Source organism: Mesocricetus auratus, unplaced genomic scaffold, assembly GCF_017639785.1.
Source record: "Mesocricetus auratus isolate SY011 unplaced genomic scaffold, BCM_Maur_2.0 Super-Scaffold_100015, whole genome shotgun sequence".
In the NCBI taxonomy this organism is placed as follows: domain Eukaryota; kingdom Metazoa; phylum Chordata; class Mammalia; order Rodentia; family Cricetidae; genus Mesocricetus; species Mesocricetus auratus.
This window is the reverse complement of record NW_024429198.1, coordinates 33,577,858-33,599,761: the sequence shown is the minus strand read 5'-3', so window position 1 is coordinate 33,599,761 and position 21,904 is coordinate 33,577,858. Positions and strand designations below refer to the sequence as shown.

Sequence of the window (21,904 nt, the reverse complement as noted above, 5' to 3'; positions counted from 1 at the left end):
GAGCTGACAAGAAGTTTACAGAAGACTCCAATCTATGGCAATGCTAGCAAAAGTGTAGAGCATTCCAAAGCTGAAAAGATCTAAAGCAAGGGGGAAGTCACAACAAGCCACTGAAACTCAAGATGGCTCCTAGAAGTCCTAGGATGAGCCACACAGAGGGAAGAAGCAACCTCCATACCAGAGCCCTGGAGAGGTGATACTGCATGGCCCGTCTGCTTGGGCAGGCAAGCACAAGGATAAGCCACTGAACATTGTGTGGACTGCTGTTCAGGATTCACATGCAGCCTTTGTTCAGGAACCAGTCCGTCAGAGTAAAGGATGGGAGAACTACAGGGTAAAATTACCCCATTGCTATGAGCTGCCTAGTCCTGCTGATAGAACCAGCCACTAACGCCAGAAGCTCCAGAGTCATATCAAAGCAATGGTATGAGCAAAAGAACACAGAAAGCCTGGGAGAACCTTCAGAAAATGTTTAGTCTTTAAGAGAGTTCAGTTGCACAAGGTAAGGAGAAAGCCACATGAAGTGTGCAGTAATAGATAAAGCATAACAGGTTTGAAACATTTGTTAGAAATCATTGTCTATGATTTAAGAAGGAAAGCTCATAACAAAACTTGAATGCATTGAGATACCCTTAACTTTGCTATTTGGAGCCCTATAATCAACAAAAATACAATATGTAAAATTCTAGATAGATGTGCTCAGCTGCTAGACTTGTTTAAATTCAGAACTTTATAAATTACAGCATTAACATACAAAACAAAACCCAGGGACCCCCACCCATTCAGAAAAGCATTTGATGAATTGCAGTTCAGGACCTATATATCCAAAGTTCATTAACAAACTAGAGGTGAGGATGAACTGCTTTTATTCTAGAAAAGGGTACTCCCAGCATCTAATCTTACAGTATGTAGGAAGCACTAAACACTTACCAGTGGGATATTTAAAGCTTATCCCCAAGACTAGGAGCAACAAAAAGATAACACAGTATCATAAGTTACTAGCTTCTGTTGAAAAGCAAGGAAAGGGTCAAAGGTTAAGAAAAGGATGTAATCCTAGCTGCTTGGTAGAAGGGTGGGTGTTAAGGCAGGAGGAACTGCAAATCCAAGGTCTTACTGGACTACGGATAAGTACAAAGCCAGCCTGAGCATCTTAGATCTTGCCTTAGGAGAAAAAGTAAAACCTGGCTGGAGTTATAACTCAGTTTGGAGGGCTCAACCAGCATGTGAAAGACCCTAGGTTGAGTCCCTAGTACTACCAAAAAATTGGCATCTGGTGGAAGGGAAGGGGTGGTACACATATAGAAAATCTAATAAATTTATTGATTAATATTAGCATTGGTAGGTCATTTTAGCAAATCCAATATAGAAACATCTATTGTGTTTACAAATAACAAAACCAGAAAATTTTACAGAATAATGTTCAGTGAGATAAACTTAAAATCATTAATGTATTGTCTTCCCTGTGTTTGGAGAGTATATTCTCTGTAGCGTTTGACCTTTGTCATTTCCAGAGGCTTACACTTAGGCAGAGTATTCCTGAGCTTTGTGCAAGGCAGATGCCTTCTGCTCAGAAATGTTGGGCCTACCAAGGGGTGGGCTTGGCCTGACTGCTCTTTCCTGCCAGCTTTTCTTCTGAAAGAAGGGAAGCTTCTCATTTGGTTCATGCTCCCTAGGAGAATGCACCATGTCTTCCATGACCCTCAAGAGCTTTTCTCTGTTTGTCTTTCAAAGTTTGCTTGACCACCACCAGTGGCGCCCAGACCCTGAGTGGAAGTCAGAGGGAGGTTGGAGAGATTGGCTGGGTCAGAAGTGCAGGTGTCAGAGCCTCTGTAGGGTAGGCAATGGGAGTTTCATGCTACATGTGTGGATCCAGAGGTGCTTTGGCATGGAGCCAGCAGTAGTGTTGATAAGCAGGGTGCTGGCCTGAGTTGTCCTAGTCACTCCCAAAAACAGCACTTTGAATATCTGTCTTTGGCTGCCTGCTGTTGTTAATATGTAAATGTTTTGTGACATTAGTCCTCCCTAAATTGCTGGTTTCCTTTTTTTTTTTAAACAAAAAGATGAGATTCTTAATTACAGCTGCCCATTTTCCATTGTGAAATTTTAGTTCATCAGGGTAAGATCCTGAAACCCAAAGCTGCCTTCACTTGGTGCTGTTTTTAAAACTAAATAGTACTTCTTGGATGCAAGCAGTCTTAGTGTTAGGGATTAGATAATAACAAATCCAAAAGACTAGAGAACAGAATGCAATTTTGAATATATAATTCTGCAGAAAAATAATCACATAGACTATAGGCCTGAGACTCCTCCTGCCTCTTTTCCAGTCCTAAGCTCAAGCAAGTAGAACTTCTTTTCTCCCAGCTCTCAAGAGTCCTAAGACAAGCAGACTGCAGCCAGAGGAGGGAGGGTTTAATGTCTACAAAGTAAGCTCACACTGAAAAAGGACCACAACAATCGATTTTTCACATGACCTGAGAGTTAGGAATCAGCAGAACTATATAGAATGTACTGAGGAGCAAACCAGATGGTGTCACAGCTTTTTACTTTTTGTTTGCTTGATTATTTGTTGAGATGACTTCCTCCTCTGCTTCCTGGGCTGACCTGGAACTCAGTGTATAGCCTCAGCTGGTTTTGAACTCAATGGTAGCCCTTCCACCACTTCTTCCCAATTGCTGGGTTATAGATGTGAGCCACTGTGCCTGCCCACCACTGCCTTTCTGAAGAAGCCTTTCATTCTAAGAGCCATTGAAGAAAATGCCATCCTTGGCTGAGTTTTTCCTTTGTCTGGCTAATGTTTAGATATGTTGTAATTGTTCGGGCTGCGTCTCCAACTGCAGCCTAAACTGTCTTCCAGGAGACTCTGGTTCATCACCTGTTCTCAGGGTGGATCCTAACCTGTCTTAGGAGAGGGGGACTCTGGCTCCCTGATTCTCCCCGGGGCTTCTTGAAGGTGGTAGATCTGTCATAGCCTATCATAAAGGCCATACTGACTAAATCATAGACTGATGGATAACAAAGAACAAATGATAATGATTATTGTCATTGGCTAAGTGGCATTTCATTTCTCGCATCTCAGTCTTATAAAAAACATGTGTATTTCACAGGTCTGATGAAAAGACATGAGAGTGAGTGGTGGCCACCCCTCTAATTGTGATCTCAGACACATTTTTAGCTCTACTGAGTGAGAGTTGTCAGTCTCTCCAGCTCAGAGGCAACTGCTGGACAACTCTAGGGACGGGAACAGTAGGTGAGCACAAATAGAAATCTGGGCAAGTCTACCAGCACCCATCTTGCCCCCAGCCCCTTTTGTGTCCTGCTGAGACAGTGCACTCTCGGTGCTATGTTCCAGGATGTAAATTGCTAGTTCCGTCTCATATTCTCTATTTTAGTCACATGAGTAATGGCTCTGTATTCTCCTACAAGTAGATGTATGTTGGAAGGGTTAAGGTGTTAGCTGCTGATACCTTGTGTCCTCAGCTCCAGCAGAACTTGCAGCAGTGGATGCTTGTTGGCATGAACGGCTTTGGTTGTGGAAAGCAGAACACCAGCACTCGGGATTCAGTCAGCTTTCAGATGTCTTGTAAGGGCTGACTTCCTGCTGAAACGTTTGCGTGTAAGCTGGCATCCAAGGAGCTTTACATTACCAACATAATTGAAAGGTGGTCCTTCCTTCGTATGATTGTAAATTGGGTTTGTGCTTCATCAATAAGCTTTTTGACAAGAAGCGTCCATCACAGTGGCTCTCTCATTTGCCACAGCAGAATAGAAAATGAAGTGTCCCAATAATTGCATTATAGTTTCCTTCTTGTGGACAAGAAAGCAATGTGGTATAATTAGGTTTGATTGGAGTGCACGTTTCCGGTAAGATCTGAAATTAATGATGTTGCTATAGTGACACATCTGCGGCCAGCAGCGCGTGAAACATAAAGTAATTCATTCGACAAGAGTCGACATCTGTTAGCTGCAAGGATGCAGAGCATATTGACACTGACCAGGAATACTAGACAGTATGTGATAAATGAACAAATGATGCTGAAACAGGACGGATAATTTGTACTTAATCTGCTGGGAGAACTTTAATCTTCTCACTGGTTGCATTTGACAACGCCATTGTTTAAAGAACAATGCTGCAGTGAACTCATAAATTTTAAAACTTAACTCACAGTGCAGTCTTTAAAGTAATACATTAATTCATTTGCTAGGAAGTTTTTGTCTTCATGTAGAACAAAACCATTACTTGAAACAACAGGACTTTTTTGGACCTATATTTTAATTATACCATCCATTACCCAAAATGTCATTTGTTCAGGTTTGAATATTGTGAGTTTTATAGACCAGCACCATCAGGAGAGGAATGCTGTTTTCATAGTTTTTAAAAGCAACAACAGCAACAAAAAGAAATGGGTGTGTGTGCTAGTTAGTATAGGCGGATTTGAAACTAGGATTTAGAGGAAAAGTTTAATGTCACTGAGGTCTCTCCATCTCGATGTAGCTGCAGTATTCATTTGCAGCAAACATGTGCTGTCTTATCAGGACAGCCATTCACTACAGTCCATGCTTGGATGGGAGTGGTGTAATTAACATTTGGATGCTTAGACTGATTGAGACACTCAACACCAGCAGAGGCTGAGCAGATGCCTCCAGTACTAGGAATCAGAATCTTTGGGAAAGGCCTGATTGATGAGGAAAGTAGACTGACTCTACATGAACAGTGGTGTGTGTGTGTGTGTGTGTGTGTGTGTGTGTGTGTGTGTGTGTGTGTGTGTGTGTGTGTGTATTCATGCTTGTATGTGTGGGTGTTCTTCAGGTGTTCCCACCATATTTTTTGAGACGGTCTCTCACTCACCTGGAACTCCCAGGTAAGCTAGCCTGGCTGGCCCTTGGACCCCAGGGATCCCCGTGTCTTCACCTCCCCAGCACTGGATTACAGGGGCGTGTACTACCATGCCCTTCTTCTCACAGATCTGCCTGCCTCTGCCGCCTGCTTCTGTCTCCTGAGTGCTGGAAGTAAAGAAAAGGTGTGTCCCCACCATGCCTGGCCAACTTTAAAAAAAGAAAATGTAGGTTCTAGAAATTGAATTCTGGTCTACGTGCTTATGAGCTATTTTTCCAGTCCTGTTAGGTTTTTTAGGCAACTCACTGTGTAGCCCAGGCTGGCCTTAAACTCATAATCCCACCTCAACCTCCTGAGTGCTGGGATCATGTGTGTGCCATCATACCTACTCAGTAACATTTTAGTGACCAGTGCATGTTAAAGTTTAGTGAATTAGTCATCATCTGAGAGATTTTTGTTTTCATTTACTCGTTTGTTCTGCTGTAATCAGTGATCTCTCACTGTCATTGCTTTGCCTTGCTAGAATCTTCACAGAAACTCCTGTAGTCTTGGGGATGAGCTGGTCCCTGTGCACTGTAGGTGGCTTCCGCTGTCTGTCAGAGTCACCTGTCTGTCCATGTATTGTGGCTTGGCAGAATCTTGGTGTACCAGCAACTTGCAGCCCAGTGGCTCTGATCAGAAGCTTCACATCTGCTTCCCAGCGTGGACTCCATCTGTTGCCACCCCGAGAACGATGCCTGCAGGATGTTTTTCTTGAAAATCAATTTCCTCTTTGCCTGCCTGGCTCACTGCAGTCCAAAAAGCCTCTGCTTTATAAAAGACTACTGTGTGGTTTTCTCTTAGAAATCACAAGAAAGCCTGTTATCACAGGAACTGCGTATCATAAATAACTCAGTGTCACTCTCTTTGATGCGGTGGCTCCCTTACCATCTGGTTTCATAGCTAGAACCTCCTTTCTAACAGTTTCCAGTTTGGAACCCATTGGTTTCTGCCATATTAAGACGACAAAGTCAAGAACTCACCCATGAGTGAGCTGTGAGAAGTACTAGAGGTGAGACAGGAAAGAGCTCTGTGGTATTGCACTCACCTGTGACTGAGCTAGAGCGTCTGAGTACAGGAGCAACACTGAAATCCTAATAACATTCACAAGATCCCTCTTGCTGTGTATTTCATGTGTTCACCTAAAGGAGCGCCTTGTCTACATACATGCACATTCCAACTCTGAGACACTGTCTTATTATCTGGTGGGCAGTGGTAGTAGTGGTTTGAATAATCAGTTTTGAATTGATTCAGACACTGTTTATTACAGCTTAGACATTTTAAATATATAATTTTACATTGTAGCTTAATTCAAGTAAAAAACCCAGGCTTAATCTCTCTTCCACAGCACTTGGTGTAGCTATTTTACAGTGCTTATCACAGTTCAAGTTTAGAAATTTCTCATTGCCCCCCCGAGTAACCCTGTATGCACTGACAGTCACACCTCACTCAGTACCTTCTCCACCCATAGTCCCAGGAAACCCTGGCCCTGCTTTCTGTCCCTGTGGATTTGCCTCATGGGCATTGTATGAATGATTTAAAAAAAATCTGGCCTCTGTGTTTGGGCTTCATTTAGTAGAATATTTTCAAGCTTAATCCACAGTGTAGTATATAGTGAGTACTTCATTCTTTTTTTTTCATAAATATTATTCCATTGTGTGTGTGTGTGTATATATATATATATATATATATATATATACTTCATTTTATTTATCCACATATGAATGAATGGGCATTGGGGTTGTTTCTCCCTTTTTGTGTACTGGAGATAACTCTGCTATATATATGTTTATTTAGCCAAGGCAAAGTGACATGAAAAAGAAGTGTCATCCATATTATAGAGGAGAGTAAACTGTTTGCTTCTGTGTGATGCAGTCTTACATATAGGAAATCTTCATGGATCCTTAAGAACCTAGTAGCCAAAGTATGTACAGCAAAATCATTCATAAAAATGAATTGTATTTTTATATACTAGCAATAAACTACCCCAAGGTTGAATTAGAAGGCAATCTCATTTAGAATAGCATCAAAATTAAAATATTTATTTGTATATGCAAATCAAATTAATCTAAAGATTCCAAATACCTAGTTTTCTGCACTTGGACAGTTGGTCTTAAATCCATATGGATATATTGAGAGGAACCAGTAAACTAAAATAGTCTTCAAGAAGGAAATTAGAAGGACTAGCATTTCCTCATTTCAGAAGTGACTACAGAACTACTGTCAGTAGGACTGTGTGGCCGAACAGAGGGCAGACCCAAAGTGCGGAGGATTAAGCTATGAGTGGGATCAAACGCCTTTCAATGAGGCTATCCAGACAGCACTCCAGGAACGAAACAGACATGCCCAAACTGGTACTGCTGCAGTGGATATGTATTTGCAAAAATGAAGGCGAACTCTACCTCAGAGGGGCTTCTAGACCTACATGCAGCACTAAAGTTGTAGTCTTTGGTTGTTCAGTCTTAAGAATTTGCTCTGACTTCTTCATGTCATCCTCCCTGGCTCCAAATAAACAACTGAATGAAAGTGTTTTAATAATCAGAACCTTGAGATAGGTGTGGTGACACACACTTGCTCAGGAGATACAGGCAGGAAAGTTACAAGTGAGACTAGCTGGGCTACATAATAGAAGGAAAGAACTCTAAATACAGAGCTTTATAGCATCTTTATAATTATTCTCCTAGAAGGAGGAGATAATAGTTGTAACTTGGGCTTTAGTTACCTTTTACATCATGTATTTAATATTTTAATGTTCTCTGTGTTTTCTTTATTCACAGTCTTTGTGCATGTGTGGAATTACTCTTGAGATTTCTCCAAAGACTTGCTAAGAAGCAAAATACAGTAGATAGCATTGTTGAACTTGGGAAACTTAGACTGGAAATATTATATCACAGACTTAAAAGGATGTCTAAAGTGGTGTATTAAAATAGGAGCCACATTCAAACCCTAAATTTACTATCTAAAATAGTCTGAATGGAATGATTGTAATGATATGACTGTGGACCTGTTACATTTGAAATGCTAGGTTTTTCTTTGCCTGTAATCTAGGAAAAAAATACACCATCAAGTGAATTCAAGTACATGCAGTGTCATATATGCCTTTTCCTATGCATCTTTAGTTCCTAGGTTTTTCTTTTGTTTGTTTTCCATTTTGTTGTTTGTTTGTTTTTTGAGACAGGGTCTTACTATACATCCCTGGCTGACTTTGAACTTTGTAGACCAGACTGGCCTGGAACTCAGAGATCTACCTGCCTCTACAGTTTGGGTGCTGGGATTAAATATTTGGCCACATCACATCTTACTAGTTTCCAGTTTTAATTAAACTGTTTTCTTCATTCTTTTTATCAGCACCTATTTTCATTCCAGATTAAGAACTGGGCTTTGGGAATGACACTGAGATAATACGGAGAGTTCAAGCTGGGAGTATAACTAAGTGATACAGTACTTCCTAACATGCCCAAAGCCAGAGGTTTGACCCTAGCACAGGGGCAGGACACCTAGCTGGGGACGGCAGCACACACTTGTAATGCCAGTATCCCAAAGGCTGAGGCAAGGTCAAGAGTTGGAGAGCAGGCCTGGTTTGTGTGGTCATTTTAAAGATACTAAGCCCTGCTAATTTGGGGCTAGGTAGTGTTTTTCTCCAACTCAGTACTGTGACTGAGTCATTGGTGACTGAGCATCCTAGTTTACGCCTTCCTCAGAACAGCAGAAGTTGCTGTTACGATGGTTAACAGATCTGAATCAAAAGCAGAGACTGCTTTTCTTTTTTCTAGAGTTCCTTCCATTGTTGAAGGTTGTTAACATGACATGCTTGGGGAAAAAAATGTTAAGGCTCCCTGTCAGAATGAGCATTCTGCAGGCACTTTGCATCTCTAACAGGTGTCCTAGGGCACAGTCAAAGATGTGACCAGCATCCTTCCGGGCCAGAGCTCCTCATGGAGCAATAGGACCTCCCCTAGACTTCCTGTGTTCACTGATGCTGATCCCCCTATCACAGGAACCCTCACTCAGAACGAGATGGTATTTAAGCGGCTCCATCTGGGCACTGTGTCCTACGGAACAGACACGATGGACGAAATCCAAAGCCACGTCCTCAATTCCTACTTGCAGGTATGTGAATACCATCTTCTCTCAGTGCACCCACACTGGTAAACTAACGTGAGTCTATTATACGCTAATTTGTCTTTAATCTTTATTGTTACCTAGCTATCAATTCTAGTGTCTCAGTCAAGAAATTATGACTAGTGTTCTACATTAGCTGAATCATAGGAAATGTAATAAATTTAATGAGCTCAAATCATGTATGCTATTTTCTTAGTGGATTTTTCTTTTTTTCTGTTTCTTTTTTTTTTTTTTTGAGGGAGGTGGTTTTTCAAGTCAGAGTTTCTCTGTGTAACAGCTCTAGCTGTCCTGGAACTCACTGTGTAGACCAGGCTGGCTTTGAACTCACAGAAATGCGGCTGCCTCTGCCTCCCAAGTCCTGGAATTAAAACGGGCGCCACCATCACCTGGCTAGTGAATTATTTCTAAAAAGAAACTCTTTTTAATAAACTGTATTTTAAAGAGTAATTGATAGAATGCTGGTATTACTATTTTTAATCCTTTGTTTTTTCATAATTAATAAAACTTTCTCAGGTTTTAAGAAAATAATTGTTTTTCATCTTTTTCAAAAACTAAGGTGGATAACTCAGCATCATGCAGCATCATATGCTGTTCACTGACCTCTGACAGCATGGGGATTTGCTGTGTCAATAGGCATTCTCTCTCAACAGGACATTATGAAATGAATTTCAAAAATCTGTTCTTTTATCTAAGTAATTATGATATGACTTTTTAAAAAAAGATAATTACTACTTCCTCAGAGCTGAGGTTCAAGAAGGGGAGTTAATCTGGCTTCATGTGAGTTTAGAAGCCCTGTCATTTACAGAGGCTGCAGACAAGTGTGCCATGCAGTCCTCCCTTACCCAGACCCTTCTAATTACCCATGCTCCTGACTCTAGTCTCACCAGGACCCTTTGTGTACAGAGAATGTTCAGCTCAAAGAGGGCTTGTGCCCCTGGCTTCCAGGAGTGTTTGTGTTTCGATAATTTTTACTTCATCTTTTTATTTAACATAATTTCTTTATAGAATCTTTGGGAATTTCACACCATGTACCCCAATTCCATCCCCCTCCCAGCCCTTCTGTATCTTCCCCATACCTCTGCAGCACCCCTCAAAAGAAAATTTAATAACAAACAAAAAATCTGCCCTAATTTGAAGTTACCAATTCAGGAACATTAATCTTGACAGTTCCAGGAAATCTGTCTAAAATATCAGGTACATGATAACCCTTGATGCTAGGAGTTTCACTTCCCAGGCTGCTGTCCTGCCTGTTAGTTGGTTTACTTAGAACATGACAGTGCCCATGTCTCCCCCTCAGATCCAGACCCATGTCTCCCCTCAGATCCAGACCCATGTCTCCCCTCAGATCCAGACCCATGTCTCCCCTCAGATCCAGACCCAGGTCTCCCCTCAGATCCAGACCCATGTCTCCCCTCAGATCCAGACCCAGGTCTCCCCTCAGATCCAGACGTGGATGGTTAGTTGAGTTAGCTCTTGGAGCAGCACACCTGTGACATCAGCTAAGAACCAGCTGTGTGTTTTACGTACAGCAATTTGCTTCAAATTGATTTTGCAGACTAAATTGGATTTTTCTCCTTAGAATTCAAATTTTAGGAAACCTTGTTCTGTAATTACTACCAGTCTGACATATACTATGTTCTTGAGATGTTGCCAAACGCAAAAAAGATCTCACTTGTATAGACTGCATGTATTTTGTCTGGTATATTTGCACAGATGCCAGTGAGTATCTTACACATGTGGATGTGATTTGTCTAGATATAATTTATATGTGTACTATGTTTGCAAATTTTTTGTAATTCAGAGTATTTTATTATTTTTAAATGTTTTTATGAAAAGTTCACTTTTAAAAGTTCTTTAAAATATACTTTTTAAAATTAGTTTGTTTTAATTTTATCATTTACCTTTTCCTCCCTCCAACCCTTCCATATGCCCCTCCTTGCTCTCAAATTCATGGCCTCTTCCTTAAGTGTGTGTGTGTGTGTGTGTGTGTGTGTATTTGCATATGTGTCTCTGTTTTGTGTGTGTGTGTGTATGTTCCTAAATACATAAATACAGCCTGCTCAGTCTGTATGATGTTACTTGTGTATATATGTTTTCAGCGCTGACTGTTTGGCATTAGATAACCTCTTGGTGTACTCTTCTGTGGGGGAAGACTTTCTCCTGCTCTCAACATTCCTCAGTTGCCTGTAGTTCTTTGTGTAAGGTTGAGGCCTCCTGATCCTGACCCCATCCACTTTGGCATGCCTGTTACTTTTTTGTCCTTCCTCAGCTGATATGTAAGCAGTCATACTTGGTGAGCCTTTTTAGATGTAGCTTCTGACATTCCTAGGAAGTACCACCTCACAGCAAATTCCCTGATCCTCTCGCTCTTACAGTCTGTGTACCTCCCTCTTCCTCACTGCTCCCTGAGCTTAGGTATATACCTTGTTTTTTGATGTATCCCTTTGACTGGGCTCCACAACTCTGCATTATGATTGGTTGTGATTTTCTGTAATGGTGTCCTTCCTTTGAAAAGAGCAGTTTCCTTCATGAGAGGTAAGGACTATACTTATCTGTGGGTCCAAAGACAAATACTTATGCAGTTAGGAATTATGCTGGTTTAGTAAAGTGGTGTGGTGGCTAATTTTATGTCAACTTGGCACATAAACTAGAGTTATATGAAAGGAAGGTACCTCAATTGAGAAAATGTATCCATAAGATCCACCCATAAGGTATTTTCTTAATTAGTGATTGACGGGGGAAGGCCCAGCCCATTGTGGGTGGGGCCATCTCTGGTGTGGTGTCCTGGATTCTATAAGAAAGCAGACTGAGCAAGCCATGGGAAGCAAGTCAGTAAGAGCAGCCTTCTGTGGTCTCTTCTCCTGCCTCCAGAATCCTGCCCTGTTTGAGTTCCTGTCCTGATTGCCTTTGATAATGAACAGTACTGTGGAAGTATAAGATGAATAAACCCTTCCCTACCTAACTTGCTTTTTGGTCATGGTGTTTTGTCACAGCAATAGAAATCCTAAGACAGGTAGTTATAAGTTCTCCAAGATCCATGACTTCACTGGGTATAAGTTTTCAGTACCAGGCATGACTTCCCTCTTTTGAGGTTGTAAGTCCAAATAGAGATCTGTTGGTTACATCAAGGTATGCATGCTAACTGCACCCTTAGAGTTATCTTGCTGTGCTGTTCGTTGTCATGGTTCTTTGGCATCAACAATGGATACGACTGTTTGTTGCTTCCTTCCATTGGTGCCTTCTCATGCCATGAAAGGTAGCCCTCTAAGAGGGGGCTTTCAAATCAGTTCCAGCTCAGACAAAATTCTAGGTCTTCTGCAGTAGGGACTTACCATCTACACTAGGGTCAACCAAGTGTAATAGCAATAACTGGTGATGTTCAGAAGTTTCTTGGACAGCCCTGTTCAACAACTCAAACAAGAATTTACTGTGCTGAGTATTGGGGTTTTTGTTAGGTGCCCTTTGGCTCCTGGAGGGGGTATTGTCAGCCAGGATAAAATTTTCATTTAAACAATATGTATTTGTATACCCTAACTTACATGTATTACAGGCATTTTCAAGTAGATATTTAATAGTGTGATTCCTTGTGACTGGTTTAGGTGTTATAGTGAAACTGGCTTTGTAGGAGGAGTTGGGGAATGCTCCTTTTGCTTCTTCCTTCCTTTCTCTTTTATTAGTTTGAAAGGTTGGCTATAGATATGTGAGAGTCTGGAAGGATTCTGTGGTGAATCCATCTGGTCCTGGCCTTTTTTTAGTTGGAAGTCTATAACTCTTTCAGTCTCCTCATTTGTTATCATTCTGTTTAGGTTGTTGATCTCTTCTTGGTTTAATTTTGGTGTTTGGCTTAATCTAGAAATTATTCATTTCTTAGATTTTCCATCACTGGCTTTTAAAGTATTCCTTTATAATTTTCTGAATTTCACTGATGTCAACTGTAGTGTTTCTCCATTCATTATTCCTGATTCTGCTACTGTGGGTCTCCTGTTTCTCCCTTTGGTTGCTTAGGCCAAAGGTCTGTCAGTCTCCTTATTGTGTCAAGGAAACAGCTTTTAGATTTGTTGAGCCTGTGCTTTTTTCTTTGTTCCTATTTCATTAATTTCTGCACTGAGTTTTGTTACTTCTTGCCTTTCACTGAGTTTGGATTGGTTTCTCCTTGTTTTTCCAATTTTTTTTATTTAAATTAGAAACAAGCTTGCTTCACATGTCAATCCTAGCTTCCTCTCCCTCCCCTCCTCCTCTGCCCCCACTAGCCCCCCCCAACCTCCCCACCCAATCCCCACTCCACTCTCCACCCAATCCCCACTCCACTCTCCACCCAATCCCCACTCCGCTCTCCAGGGAGGGTGAGGCACACCATGGTGGATCCCCAAAGTTGTCATATCATCCAGGGCAGGGCCTAGGCCCTCCCCCACGTGTCTAGGCTGGGAGAGCATCCCTCCATGTGGAATGGGCTCCCAAAGTCCATTTGGAAGCCAGGGATAAATACTAATCTAGTACCTGAGGCCCCAAAGACTGCCGAGGCCTCCTCACTGTTTTTCCTAATTTTTGAGTTGTATCATCAAGTCATTTATTTGTACTCTTTCTGATTTTTTTTAATGTAGGCACTTGTAGCTACAAATTTCCCTTGTAGGAAGGCTTTCAATGTGTCCTAAGAGGGTAATTGCTTATGTTTTCTTTTTCATTTAGTTCCAGTAAATTTTTTGAAATTTATATCTTGATTTTTTTCTTTGCTCCATTAATAATTCTGTAATAAGCTTTTTTTTTTAAATTTCCATGAGCTTGTATATTTACTAGAGATATGTTTTCTGTCAGTTGTAAGTTTTTGCACTGTGGTCAAAGAGGATATATGGTCTTATTTCCACTTTTGAATTTGTAAAGATTTGTTGTATGTCCCTAGATATGGTCTATTTTAGAGAAACCTATATGCTGCTGATAGAATGTGTATTCTTTGGTGTTTGAGTGGAATGTTCCATAGGTGTCTGTGTATTATGTTGTTTAATTCTGATTTACATATGCATATACATGCATACATACATGCATACACTATGTATACAGAGTATTTTATATTCCAGTATATTTTATCTTGCTATTTCATGAAAGATTTTATATTATTGTTTTAAATTTTTAAAAATACATTTTAATTAAAATTTAATTATATTTTCCCTTTCCAAGGTTCACACACACACACACACTTAATTTTTCTTTGACTATTATTTTTACATATTCACTAGGCTGTGAGTGTGTGTATACGAGTATGTGTGTACATAAATACATATACAAATGTATAAATATAATCTTCTGGGTTCATTTTTGTTGTTTATGTGTATATAAGTTTAAGCCTAACCTTTGTTTTTGTAAACACAGTCGTTAGTTTAAGTAGTTCTTTGTCTAGGTGTGGAACCCTGGTGAGATGTTTTTCCCCTCCTTCTTAGCATGTCTATTGATATTATCACTGTTTGGGTCTGTTTTATGCAGCCATTTCCAAGAGAGACAGTCTCACAACAGACATCCTTGTTTTCTGCCTCACCCAGTCTTTCAGCTCCCTTATGTGATGTTCCTTGAACCAGAGATGTCGGGGCTGTGCTGGAGATGTAGCCACTAATCATTGATTAAGTCCAGCTGTGGTTTTTTGTCTGTTTCTACTTGCTCTAGAGAGAAACTTCTTTGGTGAGAGGTAGCTACACTGGTGTGAGTGCAAGGCTAAGATTGACTTAAGGATTGGCACTGGTCTAGCAAACTGGTGGTAGTAGATTTCTCTTCTAAAAGGATCCATGACCTCATAGCCCCAGGTAGTTGGCTAGGTTTCTAGTACCAGGCATGAGTTCCCTCCTGTTGAGTGAGCCTTAAATTGAATTAGACAATGGTTAGTTGTCATCAACATGTGATATAGATATCTTGCCATACTGTCATTATTGTGGGTCATAGTTGTCACAGCTATTTCCCTCCCTTGGCAGCTCACAAAGTACTTTCTGGTACAATGGAAACTAGACTGTAGGAAGGAAGCTTTCAGATTGTATCCAGCTCAGAAATTGTAAGTCTTTGTTCTAAGTGTACAGTGTCCTCAGCAACAGGGACCCACCTTTAGCCTCAGAGAAGCACACAAGGGCACAGCAACAGCATATATTCTTTTTTTTTTCTTCCTTTTTTTAAGTTAGAAACAAGCTCGTTTCACATGTCAATCCCAGCTCCCTCTCCCTCCCCTCTTCCCCAGCCCTCTCCACCAACCGCCCCCCAATCTCCACTCCGATCCCGAGGGAGGGTGAGGCCCTCCATAGTGGATCTCCAGAGTCTGTCATTTCATCCAGGGCAGGGTCTAGGCCCTCCCCCAAGAGTCCAGGTTGAGAGAGCATCCTCATTGTGGAATGGGCAGCCAAAGTCTGTTTGTACACCAGGGATAAATGCTTACAAAATGCCCCATAGATTACCTAGGCCTCCTTACTGACACCCACATTCAGGGGGTCTGGATCAGTCCCATGCTGACCACCCAGCCATCAGTCTGGGGTCCAAGAGCTCCCCGTTGTTCAGGTCAACTGTTTCTGTGGGTTAAACCATCCCAGTCTTAACCCCTTTGCTCATCAGTTCTCCCTTTCTGTCACTGGATCCCAGGAGTTCAGTTCAGTGTTTAGCTGTGGGTGTTTGCCCCTGCTTCCATCAGTCGATGGAAGGTTCTGTTTCCCAGACTCTCTGGCAGTGGGATTGTAGATTGGCACTCCCCTGATCCATGTCTAAAATCCATATATGAGTGAGTACATACCATGTTTCTCTTTTTGTGACTGGGTTACTTCACTCAAGATGGTTTCTTTTAATGCCATCCATTTGCCTGCAAATTTCAAGATTCCATTGTTTTTTTTTTCCACTGAATAGTACAACATTGTGTAAATGTACCACATTTTCTCTATCCACTCTTCAGCTGAGGAGCATCTAGGTTGCTTCCAGGTTCTGATTATTACAAATAATGCTGCTATGACCATAGTGGAACTGACGACCTTGTTGTATGAATGTGCATCTTTTGGGTATATGCCTAAAAGTGGAATTACTGGATCTTGTGGTAGGTTTATTCCCATTTTTCTGAGGAATCTCCATACTGATTTCCAAAGTGGCTGTACCAGCTGGCACTCCCACCAGCAGTGAAGGAGTGTTCCCCTTTCTCCACATCTTTTCCAGCATAAAACTGTCATTGGTGTTTTTGATTTTAGCCATTCAGACAGGAGTAAGATGGTATCTCAGAGTCGTTTTGATTTGCATTTCCCTGATGGCTAGGGATGTTGAGCACTTTCTTAAGTGTCTCTCAGCCATTTTAGACTCTTCTACTGAGAATTCTCTATATAGTTCTGTACCCCACTTTTTGATTGGATCCTTTGGTGTTTTGGAGACTTGTTTCTTGAGTTCTTTATACATTTTGGAGACCAGCCCTCTGTCAGATGTGGGGTTAGTGAATATCTTTCCCCAGTCTGTGGGTTGCCTTTTTGTCTTGCTGACTGTGTCCTTTGCCATACAGAACTTTCTCAGTTTCAGGAGGTCCCATTTATTAATTGTCAATCTTAGTGTCTATGCTACTGGAATTATGTTCAGGAAGTGGGCTCCTGTACCAATTTGTTCAAGGGTACCTGCCACTTTGTCTTCTAACATATTCAGTGTGTCTGGATTTATGTTGAGGTCTTTGATCCATTTGGATTTAAGTTTTGTGCATGGCGATAGACATGGATCTATCTGCAGTCTTCTACATGTCAGCCTCCAGTTATGCCAGCATCATTTGTTGAAGATGCTTTCTCTTTTTCCATTGTATAATTTTAGCTTCTTTGTCAAAGAGCATTTGTGTATGGGTTAACGTTGGGGTGTTCAATTTGATTCTGTTGTGCCAATACCAAGCTGTTTTCAGGACTATAGCTCTGTAATATATTTTGAAGTCAGGGATGGTGATGCCTCCAGACATTGCCTTGTTGAACAGGGTTGTTTTAGCTATCCTGGGTCTTTTGTTTTTCCATATAAAGTTGAGAATTGTTCTTTCAAGGTCTGTGAAGAATTGTGCTGGGATTTTAATGGGGATTGTGTTAAGTCTGTATATTGCTTTCGGTAAGATTGCCATTTTTACTATGTTGATCTTACCTATCCATGAACATGAGAGATCTTTCCATTTTCTGGTATCTTCTTTAATTTCTTTCTTTAAAGACTCAAATTTCTTGTTATACAGGTCTTTCACCTGTTTGGTTAGAGTTACCCCAAGATATTTTATGGTGTTTGTGGCTATTGTAAAGGGTGATGTTTCTCTGATTTCTTTCTCATCCCCTTTATTGTCTATATATAGTAGGGCTACTGATTTTTTTTAGTTAATTTCTATCCTGCTGCTTTGCTGAAGGTGTTTATCAGCTGTAGGAGTTTCCTGGTAGAATTCTTTGGGTCGCTTACGTAGACTATCATATTGCCTGCAAATAGTGAAAGTTTGACTTCCTCCTTCCCAATTCGTATCCTCTTGATCTTTTGTTTTCTTACTTCTCTAGTTAGGTTTTCAAAGTATGACCTGATGATTCTCTGGATTTCCTCAGTGTCTGTTGTTATGGCCCCTTTTCATTTCTGATTTTGTTAATATGCATGTTCACACTCTGTCATTTGGTAAGTTTGGATAAAGGTTTGTCTATCTTGTTAATTTTCTCAAAGAACCAACTCTTCATTACATTGATTCTTTGTATTGTTTTCCTAGTTTCTACTTTATTGATTTCAGCCCTCAATTTGATTATTTCCTGGCGTCTACTCCTCCAGGGTAAGTTTGCTTCTTTGTGTTCTACAGCTTTCATTTGTGCTGTTAATTCTCTAGTGTGACTATTCTCCAATTTCTTCATGTGAGCACATAGTGCTGTGAACTTTCCTCCTAGCACTGCTTTCAAAGTGCCCCATAAGTTTGAGTATGTTGTATCTTCATTCTCATTGAATTCTAGAAAGTCTTTAATTTCTTTTTTTATTTCTTCTTTGACCCAGGAATGGCACATTATTCAATTTCCATGAGTTTGTAGGGTTTCTGCAATTGGTGTTGTTGTTGAATTCTAACTTTAACGCATGGTGGTCTGATAAGGTACATGGAGCTGTACTTGTTGAGGTTTGATATGTTGCCGAGTATGTGGTTGATTTTTGAGACGGTTCCATGTGGCACTGAGAAGAAGGTATATTCTTTTGTGTTTGGGTGGAATGTTCTGTAAAACTTCTATTAGTTCCTTTGCTTCTTTGTTAAGTTTCTGTCTGGTGGTCCTGTCTAGTGGTGAGAATGGAGTGTTGAAGTCTCCCACTATACGTTTATGTATGATTTGAGTTAGTAATGTTTCTTTTACGAAGGTGGGTGCCTTTGTATTTGGGGCATAGATGTTCAGAACTGATACTTCCTCTTGGTGCATTTCTCCTGTGATGAGTATGGAGTGACCTCCTTCATCTCTTTTGATTGATTTTAGTTTAAAGTCTAATTTGTTAGATATTAGGATTGCTAACCCTGCTTGTTTCTTGGGTCCATTTGATTGGAAAATCTTTTCCCAATCCTTAACTCTGATGTAATGTCTGTCTTTGAAGTTGTGGTATGTTTCTTGTATGCAGCAGAAGGATGAATTCTGTCTTCAAATCCATTCAGTTAACCTGTGCCTTTTTATGGGCGAACTAAGACCATTAATATTGAGGGATATTAATGATCATTGATTGCTTATTTTTGTTTGTTTTGAAGTTGGTGGTGGTGGTGGAATTGTGTTTGGATTTTCACCCCTTTTTTCTTTTGGTAGTTGGTAAAGTTGAATTATTCATTGCCTATGTTTTTCTGATTGTAGTTAACTTCTTTGGGTTGGAGTTTTCCTTCCAAAACTTTCTATAGGGCTGGGTTAGTAGATACGTATTGTTTAAATCTAGTTTTGTCATGGAATATCTTGTTTTCTCCATCTATAGTGATTGAAAGCTTTGCTGGGTATAGTAGTCTGGGCTGGCATCTGTGGTCTCTTAGTGTTGGTAGAATATCCATCCAGGACCTTCCGGCTTTCAGAGTTTCCATGAAGAAGTCAGGTGTAATTCTGATAGGTTTGCCTCTGTATGTTATTTGACCTTTTTCCTTAGCTACTCTTAATATTTCTTCTTTATTCTGTATGTTTGGGGTCTTGATTATTATATGGCAAGGGGATTTTTTATGGTCCCTCTATTTGGTGTTCTGTAAGCTTCTTGTACTTTTATTGGCATGTCTTTCTTTAGGTTGGGAAAGGTTTCTTCTATGATTCTTGTTGACTATGTTTTCTGCCTCTTTGAGGTGGTTTTCTTCGACTTCTTCTATACCTATTATTCTTAGGTTTGGCATTTTCATGGTGTCCCATATTTCCTGGATATTTTGTGTTAGGGATTTGTTGGACTTAGGATTTTCTTTGGTCAATGAGTATTTCCCCTAGTGTATCTTCAACACCTGAGATTCTCTCTTCCAACTCTTGTATTCTGTTGGATATGCTTGCATCTGTAGTACCTGACCATTTGCCCAGCTTTTCTATTTCCAGAATTTCTTCTGACTGTGGTTTTTTTTTTTTTGTCTCTATTTCAGCTTTCAACCCTTGCACTGTTTGAATTGTTTCTTGTAATTTTTGCTTTGTCTTTTCCTTTCTTTCTTGCATTTGTTGAAGTTTTTGGTTTGTCTTTTTTTCCATTTCTTGCATTTTTGGGATTTTTTTCTTCCATTTCTTGTATTTTTTTTTTGGATTGTTTTTTCTTCCATGTCTTTAAGGGATTTTCTCATATCTTCTTTGAGGGCCTCTATCATTTTCATGAAGTTGTTTTTAAGGTCTTTGTCATCTGCATTGGGCTGTTCAGGTCTTGCAGGTGTAGAGTCTCCAGACTCTGGCAGTGCCATATTGGTTTTTCCATTGCTTGGTGTGTTTTTATATTGTCTCCTTTCCATCATTTCTTTCAGTGGATGCAGAAGGAGTCCTGATGGGTATGTGACCATGGTTCCTTTCCAGTGTGTGCAAGCAGGTCCTATACTCTGATGGCTTTCCTCTTGCATGGATGGAGGTGGTCCTAGTACCAGGGCCTTGGCAATCTTTGGGTAGGCTGGACCCTGTCGGGATGTGATCCAGAGTGTGCAGTCCCCAGGTCTGTGGTGGTTCTTGCTCAGGGCACCGGAAGGTAGGCTGGAGACAGTCCCACACTTACCTTGCCTGTCCCATGGGTGGAGAATAGGACTTGGACGTGCTGGCAGTCTCTGGGTGGGCTGGCTCCTGCCAGGATGGGAGCTGCAGTACGCCATACCCTGGCCTCAACTAGTTGTGTACAGATCACTGGAATGCGGGCCTAGGCTGATCTAGATTACTAGAATATCATATATTCTTAAGGAACTATTTTGACTACCCTGAATCTCTCTCTCCCTCTGTCTCTCTCCCTGTCTCTCTGTCTGTCTGTCTGTCTCTCTCTCTCTCTCTCTCTCAGTGTGTGTGTGTGTGTGTGTGTGTGTGTGTGTGTGTGTGTGTGTGTGTGTGTGTCTTTGTCTTTGTCTTTGTTTGGCAAAAACTCATGCTGCTGAGCTTAGCAAAATCTGAAGGAGAGGGCCAGGCGTTGGTCTCTCAAACCTCTAATCCCAGAACTCTGTGAGTTCAAGGCCAGCCTGGTCTACAGAGCAAGTTCCAGGAAAGCCTCCAAAACAATACAGAGAAACACTGTCTAGAAAAACCAAAACAAACAAACAAACAAAAATCTAAAGGAGAAGAGCTCAAGCTTTCTTTTTCCTAGAAATCTTTGCCCAGAGTGAAGTGGTACCAAGTAACCACTGCTTTTCTGGTGTTGTGGTAGACACCTGTAATCCCAGCACTCAAGAGGCTGAAGCAAGAGGGTTGAAAGTTTCAGTCCAGTCTAGGATACATAGAGACCCTAAAATAATAAAGTTAACTTATGGTATCCATTAATGTGAATATTACAGATTATATGTGGTTATGATAATAATTATTTTATCAGGAACCTCTTAAAAGCAGAATGAAGAATCACTGTATGGCAGATATTTAATGTTTACTTACATTACCTAAGAGCATTTGAAGACCTTTCACTAAAGGCCATGGATTCTGCCAGTATGACTCTGTATGTGGAACTCGTTAGTCTCTGATTATGTTCTGTGTCTCTAGCCCACGCTAATGTAGCACAGGTCTTTCTTAACCTGATTATCTTTGCCCACTGGAATCACTGGGAGGTTGAGAGCTTACTCTCTAATGGAATTTGTGTGAAATTAAATTGTACAAGCATCTGTGAGCATTATGTAATTCAGAAGAGGGACTGAACTCCTCTGCTGCTTGATATAAGGTTTGGCAGATTGGGGGGTCGCTGTGGGCAGCACAGCTGAGCACTGGACAGATACCTGTACAGGAGGTACACATACATATCTCCTCGTGCAGCCTGTGCTCGGTGGGGAGAGAGAGACTCATATCCAGTGCCTCGGTCGCTCTAATCCCTTGTCCCCACTAAGTACTGTCCCGAGTCTCTGAAGTTGATAGGAGAGTGTGCATTGGGTAATGTTCTCTTTTACCTACCCTGGTAGAGGTGAGTGACAGCTTGCTGACTCATAACCAGACCTGATGGGTGTTAGGGAGATCCACAGTGCTCAGTGGGCAGTTACTTCCCATGAACAAGACTGAGATCTGACAGGCTTGTTTTCCTTGACACACCCATTATTATATCTAATCTGTGTTAGCTACAAACTAGACCACCAAAGTTCAGAGACCTGTGCACAGCAGATTCCCTTATAATCAAGGGAGAATCATAAGAATTGTGGCTGCTTTGTTTTGCTATTGTTTGATGTCCGTGTGTGAGATCACCATTTTGCCTTGATCTTTGTCTTACTGTTTTAAGGAGTAAAGTAACAGTAGATTGAATTTAGGAATGGGAAAGTGCCGGGCTTTAAGTATTATAGCAAATACTATG

The 21,904-nt window shown here is 40.9% G+C and overlaps 1 protein-coding gene across 4 annotated transcripts in view; it reads left to right on the top strand.

Annotated features, from left to right (window-relative positions):
* Positions 1 to 21,904, top strand: part of Atp9b (ATPase phospholipid transporting 9B (putative)) — a 195,689-nt gene that overhangs the window by 133,436 nt on the left and 40,349 nt on the right. For all 4 annotated transcript variants that reach the window (XM_040757788.1, XM_040757790.1, XM_040757789.1 and 1 more), the window contains exon 14: positions 8,871 to 8,983. In XM_040757788.1, coding sequence (XP_040613722.1) covers positions 8,871 to 8,983 — 113 coding nt within the window. The remainder of the gene's footprint in view (positions 1 to 8,870; positions 8,984 to 21,904) is intronic.